Source organism: Peromyscus californicus, unplaced genomic scaffold (genome assembly GCF_007827085.1).
Source record: "Peromyscus californicus insignis strain IS unplaced genomic scaffold, ASM782708v3 Scaffold_17__1_contigs__length_78620276, whole genome shotgun sequence".
NCBI lineage: Eukaryota > Metazoa > Chordata > Mammalia > Rodentia > Cricetidae > Peromyscus > Peromyscus californicus.
Window position 1 is genome coordinate 10,250,659 of NW_026294469.1, and position 25,434 is coordinate 10,276,092.

The window sequence follows — 25,434 nt, forward strand, 5'->3', positions numbered from 1 at the left end:
GAAGGAGGAGGGAGGAGAGTAAAATAACAGTAAAGACATCTGAAAAAGTCCTAAGAAATCATACATTAACTATCTTCCTAAAAAAAGGTATTACATCAAAGTCTGAGTATAAATATACATACATAGCTTAAGTGAATTTTCTCACCTGGGTTAACAATGCTCCCTCCAAGAGCCAAAGACCATAGAGCAAAAACCCAACACCCAGGTACGAGAAGCCTGTTTGTGTTATTGGTTGAGGGCTGTCCAAGAGACTCCCAAAACATTAGAGGCTATTGCTATTGTCCTTGGTTGTCCCCCAGAGGAAGACAGTAAGTCCCTATTGCTGAAGACACCATGCACTTCAGAAATAGAGCCTGGATGTCACTGACTTGACTCCTTGAGGACTAGCTTTCTTGGTACCGGAAGGGACCATGCAGGCTTACAAAGGAGGAAAGCAACCAACAGTCCTACCTACCCATGATTACCTATAAATCAGCAACCAGCATGGCATGATAACCCTAAGGATGCCGTAGTGGCACACGTGCCTGAATGGTAACCAACAGCTCTCTCATTGAACCTAAGATCCACCAAACAAGAAGGACAATATGCCTGGTACTGGAAAGCTAGACAACTATCAAGAGCCATGGAAGTTATGGATCTTGGAGGAGAATGTAAAACCTCCACTTTACTAAACCAGCATACCTATCAACAATCTAAACCCTTGTCCTTATACCCACAGATAAGTATAATCTTCACCCCTTATCAACAAAACTTCTCTTTGCAACAGAAAACCACAATCAAATCAAAAAACAGAGTTATGGAGCCCAGCCCCAAGTGGATACATCTACAAAACAACTCCCTCACCTAAGGCTCAGGGAACATTACAAAAGAGGGGATAGACAGATTATAAGAGTCAGAAGGTCGGTGAGTTAACTGTGAGGCTGTGTTTCCCGGTACTGTCAGAAGCCACGCCCATAAAGTCTCATCAGCATGACTGTCTAGACATGAGCTGAACAAGGACAATAGACATAGTAAAGTGGATGGGGGACAGAGGAGGAGTCCAGGAAGCTTCAAACATACACAAAGAACTACAGCAACTAAGGAACGCTGAGCGTGAGAGAAAGATTTCCCCATGGAAGAGCATACCAAGTGGTCAGCCCTGCAAATACATATACAAATAACCTTATACAGTATACAGATTGAGTAGGTTATATGGTGATATTTTATTTGTATTAAAATGTTATTTGTATGTTAATAAATAAAGTTGCCCGGGGGTCAGAGCTATTAGCAAGCCATAGGAAAGCAGGGCAGTGGTGGCGTACTCTTGTAATCCCAGCACTTTGTAGGCAGAGCTGGGTAAGTCTGTGTGTTCAGGGATACAGCCATTATTGGATGCACATGCCTTTAATCTCAATACCAATCATGGAAAACCTGGAGGCCTATACAGACAGGCCGTGAGGAGGCAGTCATGTGGTTGGGTTTACAACCAATGAGAAGGCAGGACAGGAACTCTATATAAAGACTTTAACACAGGGGTAGCTCTGGTTTGGAGAGGTAGGACCACTGCAGGAGGAAGGGTAAGGTTTTAGCTCTTAGCTCTGACCTCTTGGCTTTCTTCTTTGCATTGGTTCTGTGTTTCTTCTACAAGGTTATATTTAGCAATAAGTATGTATATGCAAATACATATATATGCATCCAGTAACAACAAAAAAAAGAGGTCATGAATTTGAAAGAGAGCAAGAAGGGCTACATGGAAGAATTTGGTGGGAGGAAAGGGAAGGGGGAAATGATATAATTTATATTATAAATCAAAGAATATTCTTAAAAAGCTCACATCAAGATGAGAAATTTAAACAAGAAAACTACAGCAGTAGAAAATGGTTAGAGAGAAACCCCAAATAAAACTTCACTGAACCTCCCTGGAAGGCTGAGGCAGGAGGATCATGAATTTGAGGCTAGCCTGGGCTGTATAATGAGATCCTGTCTTAAAAAGAAAAAAAAAAAAAAAGAAATAATTAAACTCACTGACAACAGAGCGCCATTGGTTTTCTCCTTGTGAAGATGTGTCACATCCATTTCTCTGGGAAAAGTCCCTAAAATTTTGCCTCCTGATACAATGATGGCTAATTAAGAAGCTTCCCTTCCTTGTTAGTGGTCGCAAGACTTATCACTCTGATTCCTGGGCTATAAATGAGTAAAACAGAGCCTCTGTGACTTCAAGAGTGAGATGTAGAAACAATTCTGAGCCATGAAGTCCCAAAGTCCATCCCAGGTAAGATGCTGGTCATGCTTCTGGGATAAATGGACAGGGGCAGGTGGCAGACAGCAACAGAATGGAGTCTGCAGCTGTGATGACTCCCCCAAGTATCTGCAGCATCAGCAACAGCTGTCCAGATGCACTCAGTGCAATTCTGCAACAAGTCTTCATGAATGGACTCATCCTTGCCCGAAGTCCTTCTGAGCTCTCTTCTCCCCTCTCAACACAAGGTAGGAAAGTAGGCCTAGAGAGTTTAAATGGCACCTCAAAGCCTGTGCCCAGTAAGGATAACAATGGGATTTGCAACAGGGAAACCACTCTGGAGCCTGTGTACTGTGGATTGCTGTGCTGACTAGAAAGAACCACAGACTTGCAGTAATCCATTGCTAATGTCTGGCAGGACAGGTGGGAGAGCAGCTGAGGAAGGGCCTTCTAGGTAAAGTTTTAATTCAGAGGGCTTCAGAATTATCAACCATATAAGAAGTGGATATTCTTCTGTCCATCTGCCTGAACCTGGTACGTCAACAGCATGACCAACTAGGCAGTCCTGTGCAGATGCTTCAATGTTTGCAGATGTGTTCTAAACAACTGCACATATGAGATTCAGTCATAATTGATCATTATGAAAACACACATTCTCAAATGGCAAATGTCAACTCAAAGCAGCCTCCATTGTCCCATTTTCTTAATTGATTACTATTGGTATAAAAGGGGATATATATAGATATATATATATATATAGATATATATAGATATATATATATGATATATTTAAAATAATTTATTATTATTAGGGGTAAGTTTAGGTAGACCATTTTATATGACTTTTATTCTTTTTTTTTTTTTTTTTTGGTTTTTCGAGACAGGGTTTCTCTGTGTAGCTTTGCGCCTCTCCTGGAACTCACTCGGTAGCCCAGGCTGGCCTCGAACTCACAGAGATCCGCCTGGCTCTGCCTCCCGAGTGCTGGGATTAAAGGCGTGCGCCACCACCGCCCGGCTACATTTTTCTTTTAATTCAAGTGTCTCTTAAATATACTAGGTAAGAATTCTAAAGTTATCTTCTATCTTAAGATGATAAAAATAAATAACAGAGTATGCAAATTAGCCAGTGCATCACAGGAATAATATCGAGTGTGTTGGTAACAGTGTACCAGGTATCTCTGTGGATCCAGCTAATTCTATGATCTCAATAACAGTCGCTGGAAAATGGAAGCTGGTTCCCTGTGTTATAACCACTCACACCATATGAGACCCAAGAGTAACAGACCCACCTCGCTGCTTAAAGTCGCTAAGTTCCCTTTATCATCACCACTAGCACACAACCATTTTGTACATAATTTATTAAAAATAGCTGAGAAATATTTTTGACTGAATAATAATGACTCTACAGCAAACACAGTTGTATTCCAAATTTTTCCAAGTGTTGGTTCTGAAAAATAATTGTTATAAGCCAGCCTGGTGAATTCAAGACAGACACACCGTGAATAATCACATGCATCCGAGTTGCACCTAGAATACCCGTGCATTTAGTGTAAGCACTGAGCTCACTGACTGCAGGAAGTATGACCTCTGATCTAGAATTTGGTTGGCTATGAAGTTTACTCATGTATATATTCTTAAAAATTTTTAAAGTATTTGGCCCATTTCTGTATTTGGTAAAAACTGTAATTACAAACTATTTTTTAAAATAATTTTACAATCATGTAATTGTGACTAGCTATATCATCTAAAAAGGTATGAAGTCACACACCATCACTATTTCCCACTTCCAGTGTCCTTGAATTAAAGACAGAGATCGTAAATATGCTAGTCTACACTAGGTAGCCACATCCTACTTCTAACCACATTATTGTTTCTGTTATATAGAATGTTGCTTCTAATAGATTATGGAAGAGTCCTAAAGTTTCCATGGAAAAATTAAAAGTTCTTCACACTAAGGACAGAAATGAATCAATTACCAAAAATTTCAAAACAAAGTTACTATTACATTGACCTTAAGAAAACTGACAATGCATATCTTACATACCACAGAAAGACTATTTTATGAGAAGAGACAACTTTTAAGAATATTTTGGATTCTTCAACCCAAGTACAAGTTTCAAAATCAGATAGGAGAGAGAAAGAGAAAAAGAAGTGGAGAGGGGATGGGGGCGTAGACCATTTGGTATTTCACAGAAAAAAAACTTTTAAGAGTAACAAAAAATACAATTTAAAGAAGTTTTGAAATCTAAATTTAACTGACAAAGTCAGTACAAAGGAGATGTAGATTCAGTGTAGGGTTTTACCCAGAACAGAACCTAAAAGCAACCCCACTGGAATGGAACTGCACACACACACACACACTCAATGGCTGCCTGACAATCTACCTTGGCACTGTGAAGCCAGGCCAAGTTACAAGAATATCACAAATGAAGACACAGTATATACAGTGTAGAATGTTTGGGAAAACAACAGTTTCCAAGCACCATACGAACAATCAATTAATCCATTGATTGGAGATAACCATTTCTACAGTCTCCAATTGGGTTATAGGTCAAGTAGTCCATAAATAGACTCAGATCCATTAAATTTTATTGCACTATAAGTTGGCTGATGTCATTATGCCCAATGTAAACAATAATGCAAATTCCCTTAAAGTTTCCATCTATAGATGACACCTGGGTAAAAAAAGAAGTAATTAAAACCCATGCAGAACAGTTTTCAAGTTCAAGTGTACTAATGTACAAAGTTTCTCTGTAAATGTGCATTTCCATGAACATTCTGCAGACCAAGGCAGGTTGTGGGGGAAGCCCCAAATATAATAAAACATCTTTTTTTTTTTTTTAAATCCTGGTTTATATTTAAAAGCAGTGAGGAAAAGGTATTAAGTCCATTAGTTTGGGTATCCTGTTCAAAGTTCTTCACCTCTTTGCACATACTTCTGCTAATGTCCTAAATTTGGGCTCCAAATGGTCCAAAAACTCAAGCCCATCTTCTTCCTGTTGGTCACTACAGCAACCCACAGAGCCAGCAGCGGAACCGCTTCCTTCATAGTTGTACGTGAGGACGTAGTCTTGAGCGAGCTGTTGGTTGTCATCCTCAAGGCACAACCGCACCTTCTGTCGGGGAGAAAGCACAACACAGTTTATTTTTATTATTTTAAGCACCAAAACGTACTTACAGAAAAAGAATTGCTTCGATTTACCTTTCATTGTTTAATATTTAATCAGAGTGTGTCCTCTAATGGTTTCCTATGTGTAGAAAATGCACATGATTGGTCTGTATCATAAAATCACACCATAAAGTCAGTATTTATTAGCACGCTTCTAAAAGTCATGAGTGGCAGTAAGTCCCCAAGTGTTCATCTTAAGTGGCCATTGCTTCCCTCTTTCTAAATAATGATAAAAGTGAAAACACACTCAGTAAACTGGACCCAAATTGATATGAGCTCCATTCTTTCTGAACAGCAAAGTGACGGCACATATTGGTATTGCCTTGTGCTAGAGGTTGGGTTGCTAAAACAAAATTTGTCAGATGCAAAATCATAGCACAAAATTATTTCCTTAACTAGTAATAAAAGCCATCAGGTGGTGATGGTGTGTACCTTTAATCCCAGCACTCAGGAGGCAGAGGGAGGCAGATCTGAGTTTGATGCCAGCCTGATCTACAGAGCAAGTTCCAGGAAAACCAGGGCAACCATGTCTCAAAATACCAAAAAGCAACAAAACAAAAAAAGAGTAATAAAATATGCAGGAAAGTGAATGACCACATTAATCTGAACATAATTAAAACCCAAATTAATTAAAAATAGTAACTTTCCAATAAGTCAATTCATTATTAACTAAAAGTAGCAGTCTACACAAACACTAAGTTGGAACCTTTTGTAAAATTAAATGATATCAGCCTAAGTTTGGGGAACAGCTCAGGAACTCACTTCACCAAGTCGGGGCTGAGTGAAATTGTGCCACTCGGAGTAAGTGTGTCTGTAGCTGTCCACCTCCACGAGTCCTCCTCTGCAGGGATCCAGGGTGTGGTGATGGTACCCAGCCCCCCGGCAGGACTCTAGGGTCTGGTGGCCGCCGCCTTTCACCATCTCAATGGTCTCTTGCCCTCCGCTTTTGACTCCTGCTCCCAAGGTGCCAAAAGCTGCCTGCCCAGAAGCTCCCACAGCTTGAGTTGTGAAGCCATTTGCGGAATACTGAAACGATAATGGCGGACATCAGTTAAATATACAGAGGAGCAAAGGGCAGTAAGAAGGACGAGCAGGTGCAGATGAGGCCTCGACTTTAGGTCGGCATTACAAAAGGGAATCTTTCCAAAGACACGGACGGACTGGATCTGTTCTTTCCAACTGTCCTTTCAATCCTCGGTAGCTCTAGCACATGCCCTGTACTAGATGCCACGTCTAACACATGAAACAAGCTGCAGGTGCAAATCAAAATGCTTGATGGGGATTCCACTTTTAAACACTCCTTAGCATACAGGACACGGTCCGTTACAGCCTTCCAGTGCCTTGAAAGCAGCATTGCTGTATCACAGGGATTAACTTTCTCAGTTAAACACGTTCCCCTTTATCAGGTAGGAGAAGAAACAGGAATAATGAGAAGCTTTCTCAGTCAACAACGAACTCAGTTCCTCCCAACTCAAATACAAAGAAAAATTTACTACAAACGTGTAATCCTTGCAGTCTCATAAACCAAACAATAAACCAGGCAGGGCAATACCAGAAATGCCAACACACTGGCCCTTCCTCTGCCAGGTTGTGTGTTTACACTCTGCAATATAATTTAAGTTTTTTTTCCTCGGTCTTTTTCTCAGATATGGTTAGGTTTTTTGTGTTGTTTCTGTTGTTTGTGTGTTTGCGCTTCTAGACCTTTCCTGCCCAGCCATCAGTTGGGCTTTTTGGAAGTTAGTGGCTTATTCTTCCTTCACACACTGGGCTAGGAACTCAGAGCCCCTCAGCAGCCTCTCGCTTCTGTACTGCTTTAGACCGCCCGCCTCCAGCTCATTTCTAACCCACATGATAGTCAGGAAGAATCCAATAAACCTTTTCCCACCGTGATCAAAGTTGGTAGAGGTTTTATTGCTGGAGCCAGGTTTAAAAAAAAAAAAAAAACAATTATACTGGTGATCTGTGAGTAATTAAGAGTAATGTTTTAAAGTATAAACAGCAATTTAGATAGATTTAAAAAAAACAAAAAACAAAACACAGGCCTAACATTGAAGCCAGGAGACACATGGAACAGAAAAAAAAATTCATACTAAAGGATTTTTCAATATTAAGTAGCAACTGCATGGCCAAATTGAAATACCACACATCTGTGGGAACTATATGCATTTTATTGATTTCCTGGGATGGGTAACACTTGCTGCTGAATTACTAGACACCAAAAGAAGTTTGTTGAGAAAACAAAACAATAAAACTGGTTTTAGAAGGAACACGTCCTATAGGCTAATGGTCCTCTGTTTAAAGATGGGTGAGTGACTTACAATTTTGTCATCTCCAGGAGCCTCGGTGTTTGACACGATTAGGTTCTGCTGCGCTAAGTCATCTGGAAGAATTTTCTGCTCTTTTGTTGCCTGGGAAACACTGCAGACTAATGTAAACAGGATACCTGGAGAAGGAAAGAAAGGAAGGGGCTCCCTTAGGTCTCTCACCCATAATGTCCAACTGTGTTTACAGCATCTGATATGAATAAATCAGGCATCAAAAGGTGTCTGTTGAATACCTTCAAGAACATATGATTGCGTGAGTAAATGCATGAGTGTCCTTAACAGATATGCTACAAACACATACCACATGATCTATTTCTACAGTGAACTGTATCTTCTGCTGAGGATACACATAAGTACATTTAAACATATACATTAAATACATGAACTGCTGAGGGGGCTCAGTAGGAAAAAGTGCATGCCACCAAAACGGATGACCTATGGTTCCTCCCAGAGTCCCACAGACTCCTGAAAATTGTTCTCTGACCATCACACAGGGCATCTTCTCACTGACATAAGATAGATATATGTAAAAAATCTGAAATACATGTTAAATATATTGTTAATAGAAATATATCTATGTCCAAACTGCAACCTATAGGTATTAACATTCATTCTAAGAATATGTCTTAAAATTATTTTGAAGGACTCAAGAAAGCACTTACAAAACAGCAAGGCTATGCCCAACAGTATAGCCAGAATAGCCCAGGGTCCGAGCCTCACGTCTGCATAGCCGGCCCTTTCTCCTGAGCGGGTTGTGCAGTCACTTTCAGTAATGCAGTCACAAACAATGACGTTCAGTGAAGTGACTGAGGACAGACCGAGCCTGTCTGTAACTCGGATAGGAACTACGTAGGATCCAAATGAAGGGTCATTCTGATAGGACAGACGAGCCGCTGTATCTGAATAAACAAATAAAATCAGGTGTTACAAAAGCCACCAACATCTCTTCAGCAAAACCAGTCAGTTATCAAACAGATATCCATGTTCCTACAAATGGACACTTGTGGAATATCATAAATGCTATGACCCTGAAGCTGTGGTTGAACTGAATGCTCCTGACCCACAGCCACTGGAAGCACACTGCCTCTGGCCCACGGCCACTGCAAGCACACTGCCTCTGGCCCACAGCCACTGGAAGCACACTGCCTCTGGCCCACGGCCACTGCAAGCACACTGCCTCTGACCCACGGCCACTGCAAGCACACTGCCTCTGATCCACAGCCACTGCAAGCATACCGCAGTTTCAGTTAGTCTAATGGTGCCTGCAATGGTTAATTTCCACTGCCAACGTGGCAGGAATTTAAAATCCCCTAGGAGACACACTTCTAGGCACACCTGAGGGCATTTCCAGAGAGTTTAAGTGATGAGGGAATACCCACATTGAATGCAGGTGGCGCTATCCTGTGGGCTGGGGTCCTGGAGTTGAAAAAAAAAGGAGGAAAAGAGCACTACACCAGCATTCATCTCTCTCTGCTTCCTGACTGTGGATGGAATGTGGCCAGCAGCCTCAAGCTCCTGCAGCCATGCCTTCCCACCATGGTGGGCTGTGCCCTCAAACCACGAGCCAGAGGAAAACTTTCCTTCCATAAGCTTCCTTCCTTGTTACTGTGTCACAGCACTGAGGGAAGAAACTAATACACCACCTCTGTTGCAGTCCTTCTGCTCTTGGAATAAAGTACTTTATTCGTTCATAAACAAATCCTTCCTACCATAACTAACAGATGTGGTAAGAGGTTAGTTTCTGTCCTATTTTTAATATATTCAATTAAACCCATTATATTAGATTTCCATTCATGTGTGACTCATCAGGGAGTTAGAGATCTGAAATTTTGGTGTCTCTCATTTGTTTTCACAAATTGTGCCAAATGGACACGAATACTTGTGGTTTATCAACAAGAACTGGTTCTGACAGCTTGGAACACGTTCACTTCATGGGCAGCACGTGAACGCACCACAGGAACATAAACACACTTATGCTGAGAGGACACTGGGGCCAACTGAATTTTTTTGTTGCTGTTTTGGTTTTGATGGATTTTTTTTTTTTTTTTTTTTTAGATCAAAAGCAGTAAATATCCAGATCAAATGCCGGTAGGATCTCAGGCTCAGAGCCAAAGATGTAATATGATTCTCACTGTCGAATGCCACAAGCCACAGAGCAATCAGTGTTACTTAACTTCCCAGTGTGGCCTGCTCGTTTTCTCTATAGTGTTTGAAGTTCCCAATATGAACTTGGCTTCCTAGGAGAAGAAATCACAGAACCAGGATTTCAATAGAAACCACAGTTATCGATTCAGTGCATTGCGCAAGACAAAATCATGAGCCAACACACAGAATGGAGAGTGAGTCATGCTCTATTCCTTTCATTATCTTGTTGACTTCAAGAAATAATCCAATTTTACACATGAGTAAACTGATGCTCCCAGAGAATAAATACCATAGTCAGATTTATGTAACAACTTGTGGATCCGGCGCTTGACATGAAGCCCATGTAACCTCTGTTGGGTACATTCTCCTCACCCCGGAATTTCCCAAGCTTTCATGAATGTTCAAGAACTGGTATTTTTAAAATAACAAAGCTCTGGAGCTGGGTTACAGCTCAGTGGAAGAACACATGGTCAGTATGTGCAAGACCCTGGGCTCAGTTCTGGTGCCACAGAGACAAAGTGATACAAGGGTTCTGACTAGAACATTGTTGCCAAAAATGTTAATTGGCTGAGCAGAAATTTTTAAAATCCCACATTTTCTCTTAATGCCATTTAAACTAAAACACTCTGACCTCAATTAAGTAGGATGGACAAAATCCAAGAACAAAGTTATTTTTTCCTAAGAAAGAACAAATAGCCGGGCGGTGGTGGCATACACTTTTGATCCCAGCACTTGGGAGGCAGAGCCAAGTGGATCTCTGTGAGTTTGAGGCCAGCCTGGTCTACAGAGCAAGATCCAGGACAGGCACCAAAACTACGCAGAGAAACCCTGTCTCGAAAAACCAAAAACAAAAACAAAAACAAACAAGCAAAAAAGAACAAATAAAAATCTCTCTCCTCTTCCCAAGACATACAAGATAACATTGTTTTAAAATGTGAATGTCGCCAGGCGGTGGTGGCGCACGCCTTTAATCCCAGTACTTGGGAGGCAGAGCCAGGCAGATCTCTGTGAGTTCGAGGCCAGCCTGGGCTACCAAATGAGTTCCAGGAAAGGCGCAAAGCTACACAGAGAAACCCTGTCTCAAAAAACCAAAAAAAAAAAAAAAATGTGAATGTCTTGTCAGTCTACAGATCATCATGGTTGAAGACAGGGTGCCTCGGCTTGCTTGGTTATGCCCATGGTTTTCTTTCCCCATCCTTGGATCTGCCTGTATTGTTTTCTTGTTTTCTGTTTTTTAACTTTCCTTTTACTTTGTCCTATCAGGAATCTGAGACATGACCACTGAGAGCTGGGGTTGAAATAATTTGGAGTTTTCAAGTTTCAGGTCACCCAAAAGGTGACTGAGGTTCTTGAGTTAAGAAGCTATGAGGCCATGACCTCACAGTCCGTGGCAGTACGTCTAGGAGACAAGAATGAAGTTCTGGTGTACGTGGGATGCAATGTGGCAGTGGAGAAAAGTCGCTTTAACCTCAGCCATTTTTTTTTTTGTTGTTGTTTTTTTGTTTTTCGAGACAGGGTTTCTCTGTGTAGCTTTGCGCCTTTCCTGGGACTCACTTGGTAGTCCAGGCTGGCCTCGAACTCACAGAGATCCTCCTGGCTCTGCCTCCCGAGTGCTGGGATTAAAGGCGTGCGCCACCACCGCCCGGCTAACCTCAGCCATTTTTGCACCAAAGGTCCCTTCTGGGCTACGGTCCACTGCGAACCAAAGCGAGGAAGATTTCCAAAAAGAACACACTAGACACAAAACAGTGAGATGTCAGCACGGCCACAGAGAGAAGCAGTGGGGGGGGGGGGGGGGGGGGAGGGGGGTAGACACTGTCAGAGAACAGATACCTCTACAAGGAGGGGCTCACTGTCCCAGCTGCTGCCAGGCCAGCAGTTACAAAACATCCATGCAGGTGAGTACTTGGATGTGAATGGGAGTCTACGGAATACCTGATATCATCAACAGCTAACACTGGAGAGGGTCACTGCCTATTATGCCGAGACTCACGTCTTCTTCCTGAGTGGTTCTCATTTAATGAATTTTTCTCTTATTGCCAGAGGAGGGGGAAGAGAGAGAGAGAGAGGGGAGAGGGAGGAGAGAGACAGACAGAGGGGAGAGAGAGAGGAGAGAGAAAGAGAGAGAGAGAGAGAGAGAGAGAGAGAGAGAGAGAGAGAGAGAGAGAGAGAGCAGCCTGATGTTGAAAAGGAAAAGGCAATATTTGAAATCACACACCATTGATTCTCGTCAGCCTCCACATCCGCCGTACTTCTGAATCAGAACTCTCCAAACTAAAATCAAAGGGCGGGCCATTCACTGGCTCATCAGGATCAACTGCCACAATTTCAGCAGAGGACGTGGTGGGCTTACATATCACCACCGTCTGCTTGGGTATGAATGGGCCGTTGTCATTCACATCTTCCAGAATAATTCCCAGAGTTCCGGTACAGCTTTTCCCATCTAGACATAGAGCAATAAGAACACATTTTTTAATGCCTTTATTTTTTTGCTAGAAAATCATACAATGAAAATTAATATCTATATTTATTAATCACAATGCGTAAGTTACAGCAACAATGACACAGGGAAATCTTACTGCTTCCAAGTGGACTATACATATAATCACTGGTACTTGGACATTTTCATCCATTCACTACGTCATTACATTAGGCGTGGAAAGTCCTAGACAGAGAAGTTTCAGTTGATTTGAAGAGACAAAAAGAGAGTAGGGTAGGGGTACACAGTATGCTTAAAGTGCAGGTAAATCAAGAGTGTGGACAGCATGTCACACATACCTGTGATGTGGAGAAAATGGAGAAGAAGGCAGACGGGAGTTGACACAGACAAGAGCTAAGGACCTTGAATACACAGAGAGAATGCTTAAGTTTTTAGAGCAGGCATGCTGTATAGTAGAAGATATGTATTTGGAAAATTTAAACAGAAAATGGTTCAAGGAGATGTTTGAAGGGTGGAGGGACATTTCCAAATGTAGAAATTATCGCTATGGGTGTAGTCTCATAAATAGCATGTCATCTATTTATTAAATAAACGGAACTTAGGACTGAGGGTGTAACTTCTGTAATTAACCTGTCATTCATATATACAGAAATCTTCCTGATAGCTCTATACAAGGCATTGGGAAGTCTGGGACACACAAAGATGAAACAATCAAGGGCCTGGGGAGGTTATGAAGTCTAAAGCCAAAGATGAAACTAGGATTCCTATCTCTAAACCTTCTGTTCTTTCTACTCACTAAGGAGGATTTGGATACTAGAGATGGAGGAAGAGGAAAAACTGAACCACCCAGTGCCTGGGGTCACGTCCCACATACAGCTGCCAACCTAAGGAAGTGGAAAGAAACTAAGCTTGCCTGGCAACCAAAGCCTTAGCCAAGGCCCCTGTGGCATGGTGGCTGGATCTCGGCAGCTCTAAAGCCATCACAGGCTCACAGGCTAGGCGCGCCATGCCACCAGGTTAAGAACCAGTTCTGAACCGCAGACCGCAGAGACGGATGTTCAGGTCACTACAAAACTGCCTGCCAGTTAAGATGGAGTGAAGCCGGAGGAGGGAAGCCAAAGGCAGAGCAGAGCACATGCCCCCATCAATGCCAGGATAGGTCCCACATGAGGAACATTAATGTAAACAACAAAATCACCAGTAGGAAGATGAAGTCACTCTACATGAGAGCTTTGAAACAAGGACACTTAAGATCTTCAAGGACATGAAGAAGGGAATTTATTAAACAGAAATGAAATCACAGTTCAAATCCCTGTAGAAATCAAACAGCAAAATTCATCTAATACATATTTGGGAAGAGGAAGGAATAGCAAAGAAATAATATTTAAGGAGAGTCACTGCTGAGAATATTTGAGTTAATTCAGAGAAAGCTGTAATACCTAAATTATCTTCTAAAATCACAATACAACTTAATTTTGCAAGTTAGAGCATAATGAGGTATGCTTATTTAATTGTATATTTATTTTACAAATGCACAAACTTCAATTGGAGACAGTGTCCTTGGTTCAAGCTGGCCTCAAACTTACTATGTAATTGAGGCTGGCCTTGAATTGATTCCACTGCCTCCAATACCCAAGTACTGGGATTGTCAATATATACCATGCCCAAACAAAGATATCATAACAAAATTATGTTTCACACACTGAGTGGGTCTTATATACACAATTACTATACTCATTTTTCTCTGATTTTTTTCCAGGATGCACAATACATAGTATTATATTTTATGTTCTTATATGGTGTAGGGTTAGTTCTAATTGTCAGCTTGTCATGAAGTAGAAATACATTGACCTGTGGGCATGTCTGGTGGGGGGCTGTCTTGACTACCTTAATGGAGGTGGGTAGACCCAGCTATCAAGTGGTGGCACCAACCCTCGGTTTCGAACCCTGGACTGTACAAGGGTGGAGAGAGCTAGTTGAGCACTAAGCATACATGCTTTCATTCTTTCTGCTCTTGACCGTGGCTATGACTACCTGCTTCTTGCCTTGACCTGCCTGAAATGATGGACTGTAACCTGGAATCATGAGTTAAAATGAATCCTTTCTCCTCCAAGATGCTTTTTATCTGGTCATTTCATCTTAGCAACAGAAACAAAAGCGAAATACTTTGACCCTCTCATTCTCTAACACACTATTAATTGTGACTGATTTAATTTTGTATAATGTGCTTAGTTGGGATTCTAACCCCTAAGTATACTGTTAGCGTCCTATAAAATATTTTGTTTTCTAGAAGTGTACTATGTGACTAAATACCTTCTCCCTCTTATGGACTCTCCTGAATGTTGCAAGATAAATGAATACATTTTTCTGAAATAGTTTTCTCAGGTTTTTATGCTTCTTAGATCAAATTAATTTTTCTTTTAATTTTTATTGCATTTGTTTCATTATTAAGAATGACATTGTAGGTCAAAAGACAACTTTCAGAAGTCCATTCTCTCCTTTCACCTGGGGATCAAACTCAGGTCATCAGTAGCAAGGACCTTAAAACAGCAGAGACATCTCACTGGCCACATCTTAAACCACATTATCTTATAATTGCATCTAATACTGAAGATACTATTAGCTGACAATATTTAGTAAATGACAGGAAACTTAATTTATTAACTAATTACTCTGTATGTTATTCTGGGGAAAAATAAACTGAGAATATATAGAGCCAGTTTTAAATCTTTGTTTGGTAGGCCAGGCATGATGACAAACACCTTTAATCTCAACGCTTGGAAGTAGGTGCAGATGTATCTCTATGAGTTCAAAGCCAATAAATTCTCCATAGAGGGGTCCAGGCTTGCCAAGGCTACACAGTGAGACACCGTCTCAAAAGATTAGGTATGCTGTTGGGCTTGGGGTAGGGCTTGGTAGCAGAGTGCTTTGCCTAGCATCTGGAAGACCTGGTTTGATCCTTTGCACCATGAGATTAAAATGATATGTCATTGACTTTAAAACTGAGGAAGTATACAATTGAAGATGCAGTAGCTGTCTTAAAAACAGATTTCTTACCTGCATCTAATGCAAGCACTGTAATATTATAGATGCCATTTCTGACAGTCTCAGCCTCTCGATCCAGGGTTCGGGAAACAGTGATTGATCCTGAGTCTTCATTAACAGTGACCCACCCTCTTGGGTCACTTAACTTCCTGTACCTATGAAGCATGGTGAAGTAACACAGCAAGAAATATTATAAGCCAAACCGTAATGCCAATAACAAGTCATGGGCTCCTCTCGTGTTATAAATGTGAAAGGAACAAGAACACAAATACCTTATGCCACTGCTGCTTTTGGTCTCGGGGTCGTACGCCTTATACCCATCATTTCTAGTACCAGCTGGTACGTTTTCTCGAATCCGCACGGTTTGTGTTGGAGGGATACACTCGGGGCCCTCATCCAGATTTTTCACGGTGACAGTCACTGTGGCTGTGCTTGTGGGGGACCTCGCACTAGCCTCTCTAGTGTACGGGGCTTCATTAACTACACCGATTTGCAGAGTCACCTGTTGCTGGATTTCATAGTCCAGAGGCTGCAGGAAATGTGGGGGAAATCAGATCAAACCCTTGAAGAGCTGGTAAAGTTCTCCATATAGGACTTGCTGAGTTGGAATCAGGTAAGTACCAGATTGGGAACAATCACGAGAATATTAAACATAGGCCTGAACCATGTGCGTGGGTGGATCGGGGAAGGGGGGGATCTTTCAAATAAATCAGAATTTGGGTGGAGCTGGCAACAAACAAACAAACAACTTTCCCTTGAGAGTTGAAAAAGTTGAAAATTCTAAACTTAAATTTAAAGTGAAAGGTATCATGGAGCTGGATAAGACAACCACTTAGATGTTTAGCCTAAGTTCCAGTTTGGGGCATGGATGGTAACCGTCATTTTACACTAATTACGTAGAATAACTTAGAGTCTTCAGAAGGACAGTGACTTGCACTGGATTTGGGAGTGAGAAACTAGGTCAAATTTTTCAAGAGGTTTATGTTGTTGTTTTGTTGTTTATCTTCTGTATCCAAGACTGGCCTTGAAATCACTCATGGGGCCAAGAATGACAATAACTTCTCAGCTTCTTCCCCCTCCCAGATGCTGGGCTTATACGTGTGTGCCGCCATGCCCACTTTATGTTGGTCTAGGATTTGAATCCAGAACCTTGTGTATGCTAGACCAGCATGCTACTATAGCCCCAGCCCTATAAAATGTTTATGAGTGCTGTGGGGATGTGACAGCCAGCCCTAACTTGATGGCACTGTGTTATTGCCTGCTCAGAAATAAATTGCTCTATCCTCGTCATTAGTGACACTTCCCCCAGAGTGCTCAGACCTGTGTCATAACTTACACATAACTCCCCTGTGGTGGCTGAAGAAGTTTAATATGGTACCATTAAGGTGGGATAAGAATAAGACAACGGTGTTCCAGGTTATTAACCACTTTCTTTTTGCCTCTGTAAACTTGCTTATCGCTGTAGGACTGGGATGAAGTGGTCCTTTTATTACTATGTAATGGAAAGAGAAACCACTGAGGGGAGTGAAACAATGCTCTTGCCCAGCTGTGGCTTCCACAGATAATTATAATGCACACTTTTGATATCCACCTTCATAAACCCTTCCTTTAGCCCCTTTGACACGGCATGCTGTTTGACTCTAAGGTTGCCATCCTTCTGCTAGCGGTAAGAAGAAATTCATTTAACCCAAGTCTGAACTGAGTCTAACTCTCTGGTCTTCCCAGTAGACTTGAACACCACAACAGTGGAGGGACAAGAGTATAGAAAGCTTAGAGACATTAGTTGCTCCTTTTTGACCTCTATTCCACCAAGGTCAATGGAAAACATGCTTTGTTCTGCCTGGTTAGTGGGGTGATGGGAACAGCTGACAGAAATGATCCAGAGATAAAGTCTGGTATTAGGGTTGGGGCAGCAGTCAGGTTAAGTAAAAGACGGGATTTAAAGGGCTTTCCTTTGTTGTTTTTAAACAGAAATTAACCCAGAAACTGCAGCTAATTAGTATCATTGTGAGGAAAATGGATTTATTATCTTTGATCCACCGTCTTTACATTTGAGAATGTGTAAAGGAAAACTCTCTAGACCACTGGTTCTCAACCTTCCTAATGCTGTGACCCTTTAATACAGTTCCTCATGTTGTGGTGACCCCCAACCATAAAATCATTTCATTGCTACTTCATAACTGTAATTTTGCTACTGTTATGAATTGTATTGTAAATATCTGATATGCAGGATATCTGATATGCCACCACTGTGACCCACCAAGGAGGTCATGACCCACAATTTGAGAATCAATGCTCTAGACCCAGGATGGAATCATGTTCTATTTAATGATGCCATACAAATGAACCTATGATGTCATATAAGCATCTAAGGTCGAAGCAGCTTGGATTGTTTCTGGTACCAGGTCTAATTCTTATGTACAAAATAGTATCAGAAAGAGGTCTTGGAAGCAGGGATGTCATTGACTGCTTGAGTTGCATGCTATGAACCTGGATAATAAGACTGCACCATATACAAAATACAGACAAATAGACCCACTGGTAGTCTCCCTGTGGGTCTGACCAGGTATGACTCATTTAAGAAATTCAGTAAGTGATAACTCCTTGACCCAGAAACAGAAAGAATAGTCTGTAAAAGATTGGCTCTGTCCACTGGTGTCAAAGCTATGCTAGCTTATTAAACTGTTAAAATCTATGTTAGAAAATGGAGACTATGTCACATAAATAAAACACAAATAAACATGTTTTAAAACCATGTCTTTGTCAATGGTGATTGTGTTGGTTAGTTTTTTCAACTTCCTACAAGCTAGAGTCATCTGAGAAGAAAGAACCTCAGTTGAGAAAAGGCCTCCATAAGACCAGTCTGTAGGCAAGCCTGTGGGGCATTTTTTTGATTAATGATTGATGTGGGAGGGCCCAGGACATTGTGGGTGGTGCCACCCCTGACAAGGTGTTCTTGAGGTATCTCAGAAAACAAACTAATCAAGAAGAGAGAGCAAATCAGTAAGCAGTGTCCTTTCATGGTCTCTGCTCCAGTTCCCGCCTCGAGTTCCTGTCCTGACTTCCTCTGGTGATGGACTATGTATAACACGGAAGTGCAAGCAAAAAAACAAAAAAAAAAAAAACCTTATTACTCAAAGTGAACCTGTTCATTCCATTTAATACATATGAATAAAATAGTATTTATAATTACCCTTGTTATATACTTTATGCCTCCATTTATCAGAATAGCTTTCTTCCCATTAAATCTTTGCCTGTTGCCGGGCGGTGGTGGCGCACGCCTTTAATCCCAGCACTCGGGAGGCAGAGCCAGGCAGATCTCTGTGAGTTCGAGGCCAGCCTGGGCTACCAAGTGAGTTCCAGGAGAGGCGCAAAGCTACACAGAGAAACCCTGTCTTGAAAAACCAAAAAAAAAAAAAAAAAAAAAAAATCTTTGCCTGCTATTCTATATTATAAATTACAAATATCTAATTTGCTAATTAATTCTTACCTTAACCACACACAAAATGCCTTCATTGGTTTTGGGATCTGTCACAATTTTAAAATTTCCATTTTCGTTGCCCTTTAATATGGTGTAATTAGCTCTCCAATTAGGAGAGTTAACTAAATCTTTATCCTGAACAGTAAGACGTAAGATTTCCACATCAACTGTATTTTCCTCCACTGAGGTCACATACTAAAAAAAGAAAAAGAAAAAAGAATAAAGCTTCATTAATTAATCTTCACAAAACAAGATCATCTTGTGAAGCAAGCCTCCTTCTTACAAATTCCAAAGTACCATGTTCTCATGTTTAAAACTCTAAGCCCTAGCTTCTTCCATGTCATTGAGAGCATTTCATGCCAAACCATGGAGCACAAAAAGATGCACACACTTTCAAACCCACACTAAGTCACGCATTTCTCTCTAATAAACAGCACACACTTACAACAGAGCGAGTGAATGTTGGCAAGTTGTCATTCACATCCCCAATAGTAATGATGCAGGTTGCTGTTGTCTGCAAACCAAAATACTGGCCATCCATATCCTGTACTTTTATTTTCAACTGGTATTTCTCAATTAGCTGAAAACAAAGAAAATGTAACTGTTAGACAAACGCAGCATCTTTACAAGGAGAATCTTGACTTCCACTCGGTAGCTCTTCTGGCACTGATAATTTAGGGGACTGTTGTTATGTTTAACAGCATTTACATCTAAAAAGAATGCCTTGCTCTAGTAATGTGCAATCAGTATATGAAAACTGAGTCGTTTCTCAAATGGAACGTGCTATCAACTCAAGGAATATATAATCAGCTTTACTGACTTTCAAAAGGAAGAGAACCTCTGTGGTCATGAGTACATGTAATATTACATAGCAATGCGAAAAATGTTTTATGTCCCATCCAAAGTATATTTTTATAATCAAAAGTATTATAACTAAAATGACTGCTCTTCTTCTTTTCAAACACCTTCACCCCATAATTTCAGTCCCTATTAATCTTTCCTGTCTTCACCCACTAACTAAAGAAAAACTAGAGTGTTAATGTTTACGATACCACGTGCACCTTTCCCAGCGCACCTCTCTCGCACAACCTCTAACGTACACAGCTTGAATGATGCCTGACTTCACCTGATGATCCTTACAAACCTCACGCCAATGTCTGCCAGGAGGTAGGCACGTTTCCTTTGTATCAAGGAGCATTGAGATTTATCAAAAACAGTCAGTTAATGAGAAATCAAAGAAAGGTTTTTATTGTCCTAAGATGCCAATTTGTATTAGCTGCAGATGAAAGAGAAACTCCAATATTCAAAAAGGCTGAACAGGCAAAAACTAGAATCCTGAGATCAAAAAATTCCTACTAAGCACTATTTAGTAAACTTCATGCGTCCAAGGTGTGTAACCGTTTCTGTCACCAGCATTCATTTACTTTTGGGATTTATTTTCATTATTTGTCACTGTGTGTATATGTGTGTGTTGGGGGGACGTGATCAGAGAGTCCCAAAAAGAGTATCAATCCCCTGGGGCTAGTGGCACAAGCAACTGATACGGCTAAGGTTCCCCGCACAACAGGCACGAGTATGCACCCTTAACAGCAGAACCATCTTGCAGTCCTGTAAAAGTTCACTTAGAGGCTTTGGTCTGGAAACTTAAGAAGCCATTTTGACTTTTCCATTGTTTGTCTGTTTGTTGTTTCTATTCTGAAGGACAGTATTTATACATGAAAAGAGCCTGCAGTTGTCCAGAGGAGAGCATTTAGAAAACATTTTGTTAAATCACATCAATAAAAGCAACTATTTATTTGTTGCCAAGGATAACTTTGTATAACTTGTGTCAACCATTAAGGTATAAAGGGAAGTGAAAGCATGATGCCTTGATAGTGTTTAATCATTCGTCAATATTTGGAAATTTGCATTAAGTCAGGAAATGTAGCCGGGAGGTGGTGGCGCACGCCTTTAATCCCAGCACTCGGGAGGCAGAGCCAGGCGGATCTCTGTGAGTTCGAGGCCAGCCTGGTCTACAGAGCGAGTTCCAGGAAAAGCGCAAAGCTACCCAGAGAAACTCTGTCTCGAAAAACAAAACAAAACAAAACAAAGTCAGAAAATGTAGCTAATAGGAAGTTTTTTTAAAAAAGATTTTTGTCTTATTTATTTTAGTTGTATGCATGTGTGCCATGTGCCTGAGTACATGTATGTGCTGCACATGTCACAGAGGTCATGCAGTCAGGAGGTGTCAGGTGCCCTGGAACTGGAGTTATAAGCAGTTGTGAGCTGCCCAGTGTGGTGCTGGGAACTGAACCCAGGTTCCTAAAAGTGCCGCAAGATCTAACTAATGAGCCATCTCTCCAGCCCCTGTTGGAAATTTTGAGATTCAAAGTAACATCCAATAGTCATGTACTACTACAAGATTAAAGATGATGGACAATAAATAAGCCCGGCAAAATACTGTAAGAATTCAGGTGAATAGTACTTGCTGGGGGAATGTAATAGTTGGATAAGGAACTGAGTCAATGGCTAATAGGGTAGTCACAAATACAGAATATATGTGTAAAATATTCCCACAGGGAATGTCAACATGCTTACAAAAGTCTTAAGTAGAAGATGAGAGGAGACATCTAACACAGTTTGAGATCATGACTCCAAGGTGATACTAGAAAAATCATCAACAGAGGAACGGGAAAGAGAGCTTGCTGACAAGTGAAATTTTATAAACACTGCATCTGAGGTGCGTTTCAGAAGTCCAGGCAGGTAAGGATTGGAGCAGTTAGCTGAGATGGGAAGCGAGGGCTACAATGTGTGAAGGTATTTCTATCTGTGTAAGGGGAAGAATATAAACAAGACTTCTGCAGAGACACACGTTAAAATAATTCTTTCTCAATAGATGACACATTTCTGCCCATCTTGAGAAGGTTCACTCTTTTTATTTGACACTTCCTTGTTTAATACTACAAGTATACTTCCATGAAAAATTTGATTTCATAAAAGATAAAAGTCAGGAGAGAATAACCTCGATGTTCTAAATTAGCGTTCCATTAAGTAACCACATAGTGACCTTCATCTGCATCATAAAAACAATATATTTCCTAAAGTTGGGAACTAATCTTACTTTCCCGAAATGCTCACACAGGTGATGCTCGGATAGGCAGGCATAAGCATCCCTCATCTACGGGGTCTGGAGACCAGAAGTGTTTCAGATGTTTATAGATTTTAGAATACTTGCATCAACATCACAGGGTATCTCAGTGTCAGGTCCACATTTAGACACAAAATTGTTGTGTGTTCCATTCATGCCTGACACACAAAGCTCAAAGGTAAGCATACACCATGTTTTTAGCAGGTCTATGTTTTGGCTGCATCCTGTCCATGATGTTAGGTGGTGAACTGTCTATCTGTGACATCAAGTCAGTGATCAAAAACGTTCATATTTTGGAGCCTTCCTGCCTTGAGATACTTCGGATTAGAGAGAATGTATCTCTATTCTTAAATCGCCACATTTATCCGCTAACACTTGTCATCACTCTGTCCAGCTGAGGCCGTGTGCTCTTAAAAGCCACGCTCTAATCTAGCTTTTTCGGCTGACATTTGTTACCTCTCTGTCCAGCTGAGACGATGTGGTCGTGATCACACCAGTAGTGGGATGCATAGTAAACAGAGTGGGTGGGGAAGCCGACTGCTCCAGGATGGAGTACCTCAGCTGAGTGTGCAATGTTCCCGGCTCATCGTTGTCAGTGGCACAGACCTCCCCCACGACAGAGCCTGCAGAGGAAAAGCTGCTGTTGAATTTCCAAACATGCGCTCTATGTCTCTTATTTCGCTCTTTCCTGCCTACTTCAGAAGCCTGCCGGAGCACTTTATCACAGATCAGGATCATAGTTTTTATAAGTTAATTGATACCAACATAAAATAACACTTCCTTTTAAATACGCTCACATTCTAATATTTTGGGGATCTGGTGACCCCAGCACCTATTTTTACTATATTTTCGTATGGGTGCCTATAAACGATTATGCTGTCCCTCTGTGAACTCTGAACTTCTACTGAGATTTTCTAGTTATTCTTAAGCTCTTTTTCTATTTGCAGGCCTGTGCTTAAATTAACCATTTGAGGCAGTTCTCTCTAAAAATTCTTTTGGTTCAGCCAGATCTTCTCAAGGGAAACCCCCCAAAATTGCAGTCTGACATCCAACCAATTTGAGCCTGGAGATAACAAGACTGAGAAAATCTGTGTATTGTTCTCAGTGACTTTTGATCATGCCCAGAATACTACCACCCATTTAGTCACTAGGAGTTCAGCAGACAAGTCTCCAAGTACTGAATGACTTCACTTGTCGATAGACTCTTCCCTTTAGAAGTATGTCATTTACCTCTCACAGAAATGTAAAGTAATTTCTTTCTTGAGGCACCAGGATGCATGCAGTCTATTTGATAATCTCGTCTACAGATAACCCATATACTGGATAAGAAATTGCAGCTTTTCACATGAGGAAAGGACAGAAGAAAATGCCTCCCAGGACCCATGTTCTTGGCACCACAGTGGGCTGCTTTCCTGTGGCCATAGAGAGGCTCAGTTTATGAACCAAAGCCCATCCAAGCTGCCCTGTATCATTGGTGTAGCTACTTACCAACGGCACTGTTTTCCAAAACTGTGAAACTGTATACTGTCTTTGTAAAAATCGGGTAGTTATCATTCTCATCCTCTATTTTAATGAGGAGAGTCAGTGGGTACTCCGGCGTATACCCATCTGGAGTTGTTGCAAAGGCGGTCAGCTGTGAATAGAGTAAAATCAGGAAAAAGTGAAAATTGTTGTAAAATAATCTTTATTGCACACTGTGAAGAAGTATCTTTGCCAAGGTGCCTTCTGACTGGTTTAATAAGGAGCTGAATGGCCATTAGCTAGGCTGGAAGAGGTTAGGCGGGACTTCTGGGGACAGAGAGGTCTTGGGGAAGAAGGGTAGTTATTAGCCGGATGCAGAGGAAGCAGGGTGAGAGGTAAAAGCCACTAGTCATGTGGCAGCATGTAGATGAATAATTTAAGTTATAAGAGCTAGTTAGAAACAAACCTCAGCTAAGGCCAAGCTTTCATAATTAATAATAAGTCTGTCTCCATGTCATTTTTTGTGAGCTGTCGACCCAAAGAAAAATCCATCTACAGAAAATAACCAAGTTTTGCTTTTGTGGTGCTGGGGATGGGTTTTAGGGCCTCGCACAAGTCCAGCATGCTCTCTCCACTGAGCCACACCCTCAGCAACCCCTCAAGTGGCACTTTAAAATAAAGCATGGCTGCAGATCGCTTTGGCTCTCATTGGGAGACTACTCAGGCTTGAAGCGCTCGCCTTCCACTGCTACTGCTTCAGGATGCAGACATGACTGTGATGTGGAAAGAGACACCAGACTTCCTGTGGAAGCAGAATATGTTTATAGTGATCTACTATACTAATGTGCATAATTTTAACTTCCTCACTATTGCTGTATGTCATCCATAAGTATAATACTTATTATTATTATTTACTGAAAATATTGATTTTTTTCTGTCTGACAATTTTAGACACGTCGATTTTAAGTACCTCTTTTGGATATTTCTTAATTTACACTATAAATTCTGGGTGCAATTAACTCGGGTATTATTTTATTTTCTGTTAGTATTTTAGGTACCACCGTGATTATATTAACATATAACATTTCCTAAGAATGTTTTTATTTGAAAAGCAGGAGTTAGAAAGTGAACAAATGAATGGCTACAGATTTTGTGTGGGATATAATTTATGAGGGGCTCTAGCAAGCCGGAGCAGAGCAAGCACAGGTCTGAACATGGTAAACACAGCACCAACAGGTCTTATCCTTTCCCTCTCCTTTGTTAAAAACCATTAGGTTACGTCCCCAAAGCTAGTCCCAAAGTCCATTCCCTTATTTGATCACTGACTCATTCCTGAGACAGAACACCAGGGTCCAACAATCATAATGCATGATTTGGCTAATATGTCCAATCAGGGTTTAACAGCTCACCCTAGCACAGACTCCCTTTCTTTTCCTTAAAAACTCACTCCTGAAAACAACAACAACAAAAAAGATATGCTTGCTGTTTGCTGCTGCTGCTGCTTACTGTCTGCTTCTGCCCAATCCAGAGGCAGCCGCTCCCACCGCCCCCCCCCCCATGCATGCCCCTCCGGGGTAATAAATCTCCTTTGTGCTGAGAATATGGTGTATGGGTGTGTCCTGTATGGACTCTGGAGTGCCACCCTCCCTTAAATTTTATTCCTTTTAATTTTATGCTGCATATTCCAAACCAAACCAGTTTTATAACAACTATCATAGAAACAGCAGAACATTACAGATACTTAGAAAACCACACTGTAACAATCCTAAACTTAAACACAGAACTCACAGCTTGCATGTCTATACGGTTAGTTTGGTTTCCTCGTGAATAAAGAATGAACTCATCCAAAACTGCATAAAATAATGAAAAATAAGTAAGATAAGCAGGTCCTGCTGGGAAATCAAGCCAGCATGAGGTCAGGTTTTTACAGGAGAACGCATATTCCCACAGGGGAAATCCATGAAACATCCGAAAGACTGAATGAGCTTTGTTACGGGCTGCCCACCCTCCTGGTCTCGCTGTGA

At 41.2% G+C, this 25,434-nt stretch overlaps 1 protein-coding gene across 3 annotated transcripts in view; it reads right to left on the reverse strand.

Moving 5' to 3' along the window:
• Positions 1–3,548: 3,548 nt before the first annotated feature.
• LOC128112568 (desmocollin-2) overlaps positions 3,549–25,434 on the reverse strand; it is a 36,564-nt gene continuing 14,678 nt past the window's right edge. For 2 of the 3 annotated variants that reach the window (XM_052741603.1, XM_052741601.1), the window contains 11 exons: positions 23,438–23,582; positions 22,406–22,572; positions 19,268–19,402; positions 18,832–19,017; positions 15,614–15,870; positions 15,354–15,496; positions 12,075–12,299; positions 8,374–8,610; positions 7,706–7,830; positions 6,150–6,413; positions 3,549–5,334 (listed from right to left, as the gene is read on the reverse strand). In XM_052741603.1, the coding sequence (XP_052597563.1) occupies positions 5,137–5,334; positions 6,150–6,413; positions 7,706–7,830; positions 8,374–8,610; positions 12,075–12,299; positions 15,354–15,496; positions 15,614–15,870; positions 18,832–19,017; positions 19,268–19,402; positions 22,406–22,572; positions 23,438–23,582 (2,082 nt within the window). In that variant the 3' untranslated portion in view covers positions 3,549–5,136. Of the gene's footprint in view, positions 5,335–5,420; positions 5,467–6,149; positions 6,414–7,705; positions 7,831–8,373; positions 8,611–12,074; positions 12,300–15,353; positions 15,497–15,613; positions 15,871–18,831; positions 19,018–19,267; positions 19,403–22,405; positions 22,573–23,437; positions 23,583–25,434 lie in introns of all 3 variants that reach the window. The other variant, XM_052741602.1, reaches the window with a different exon arrangement.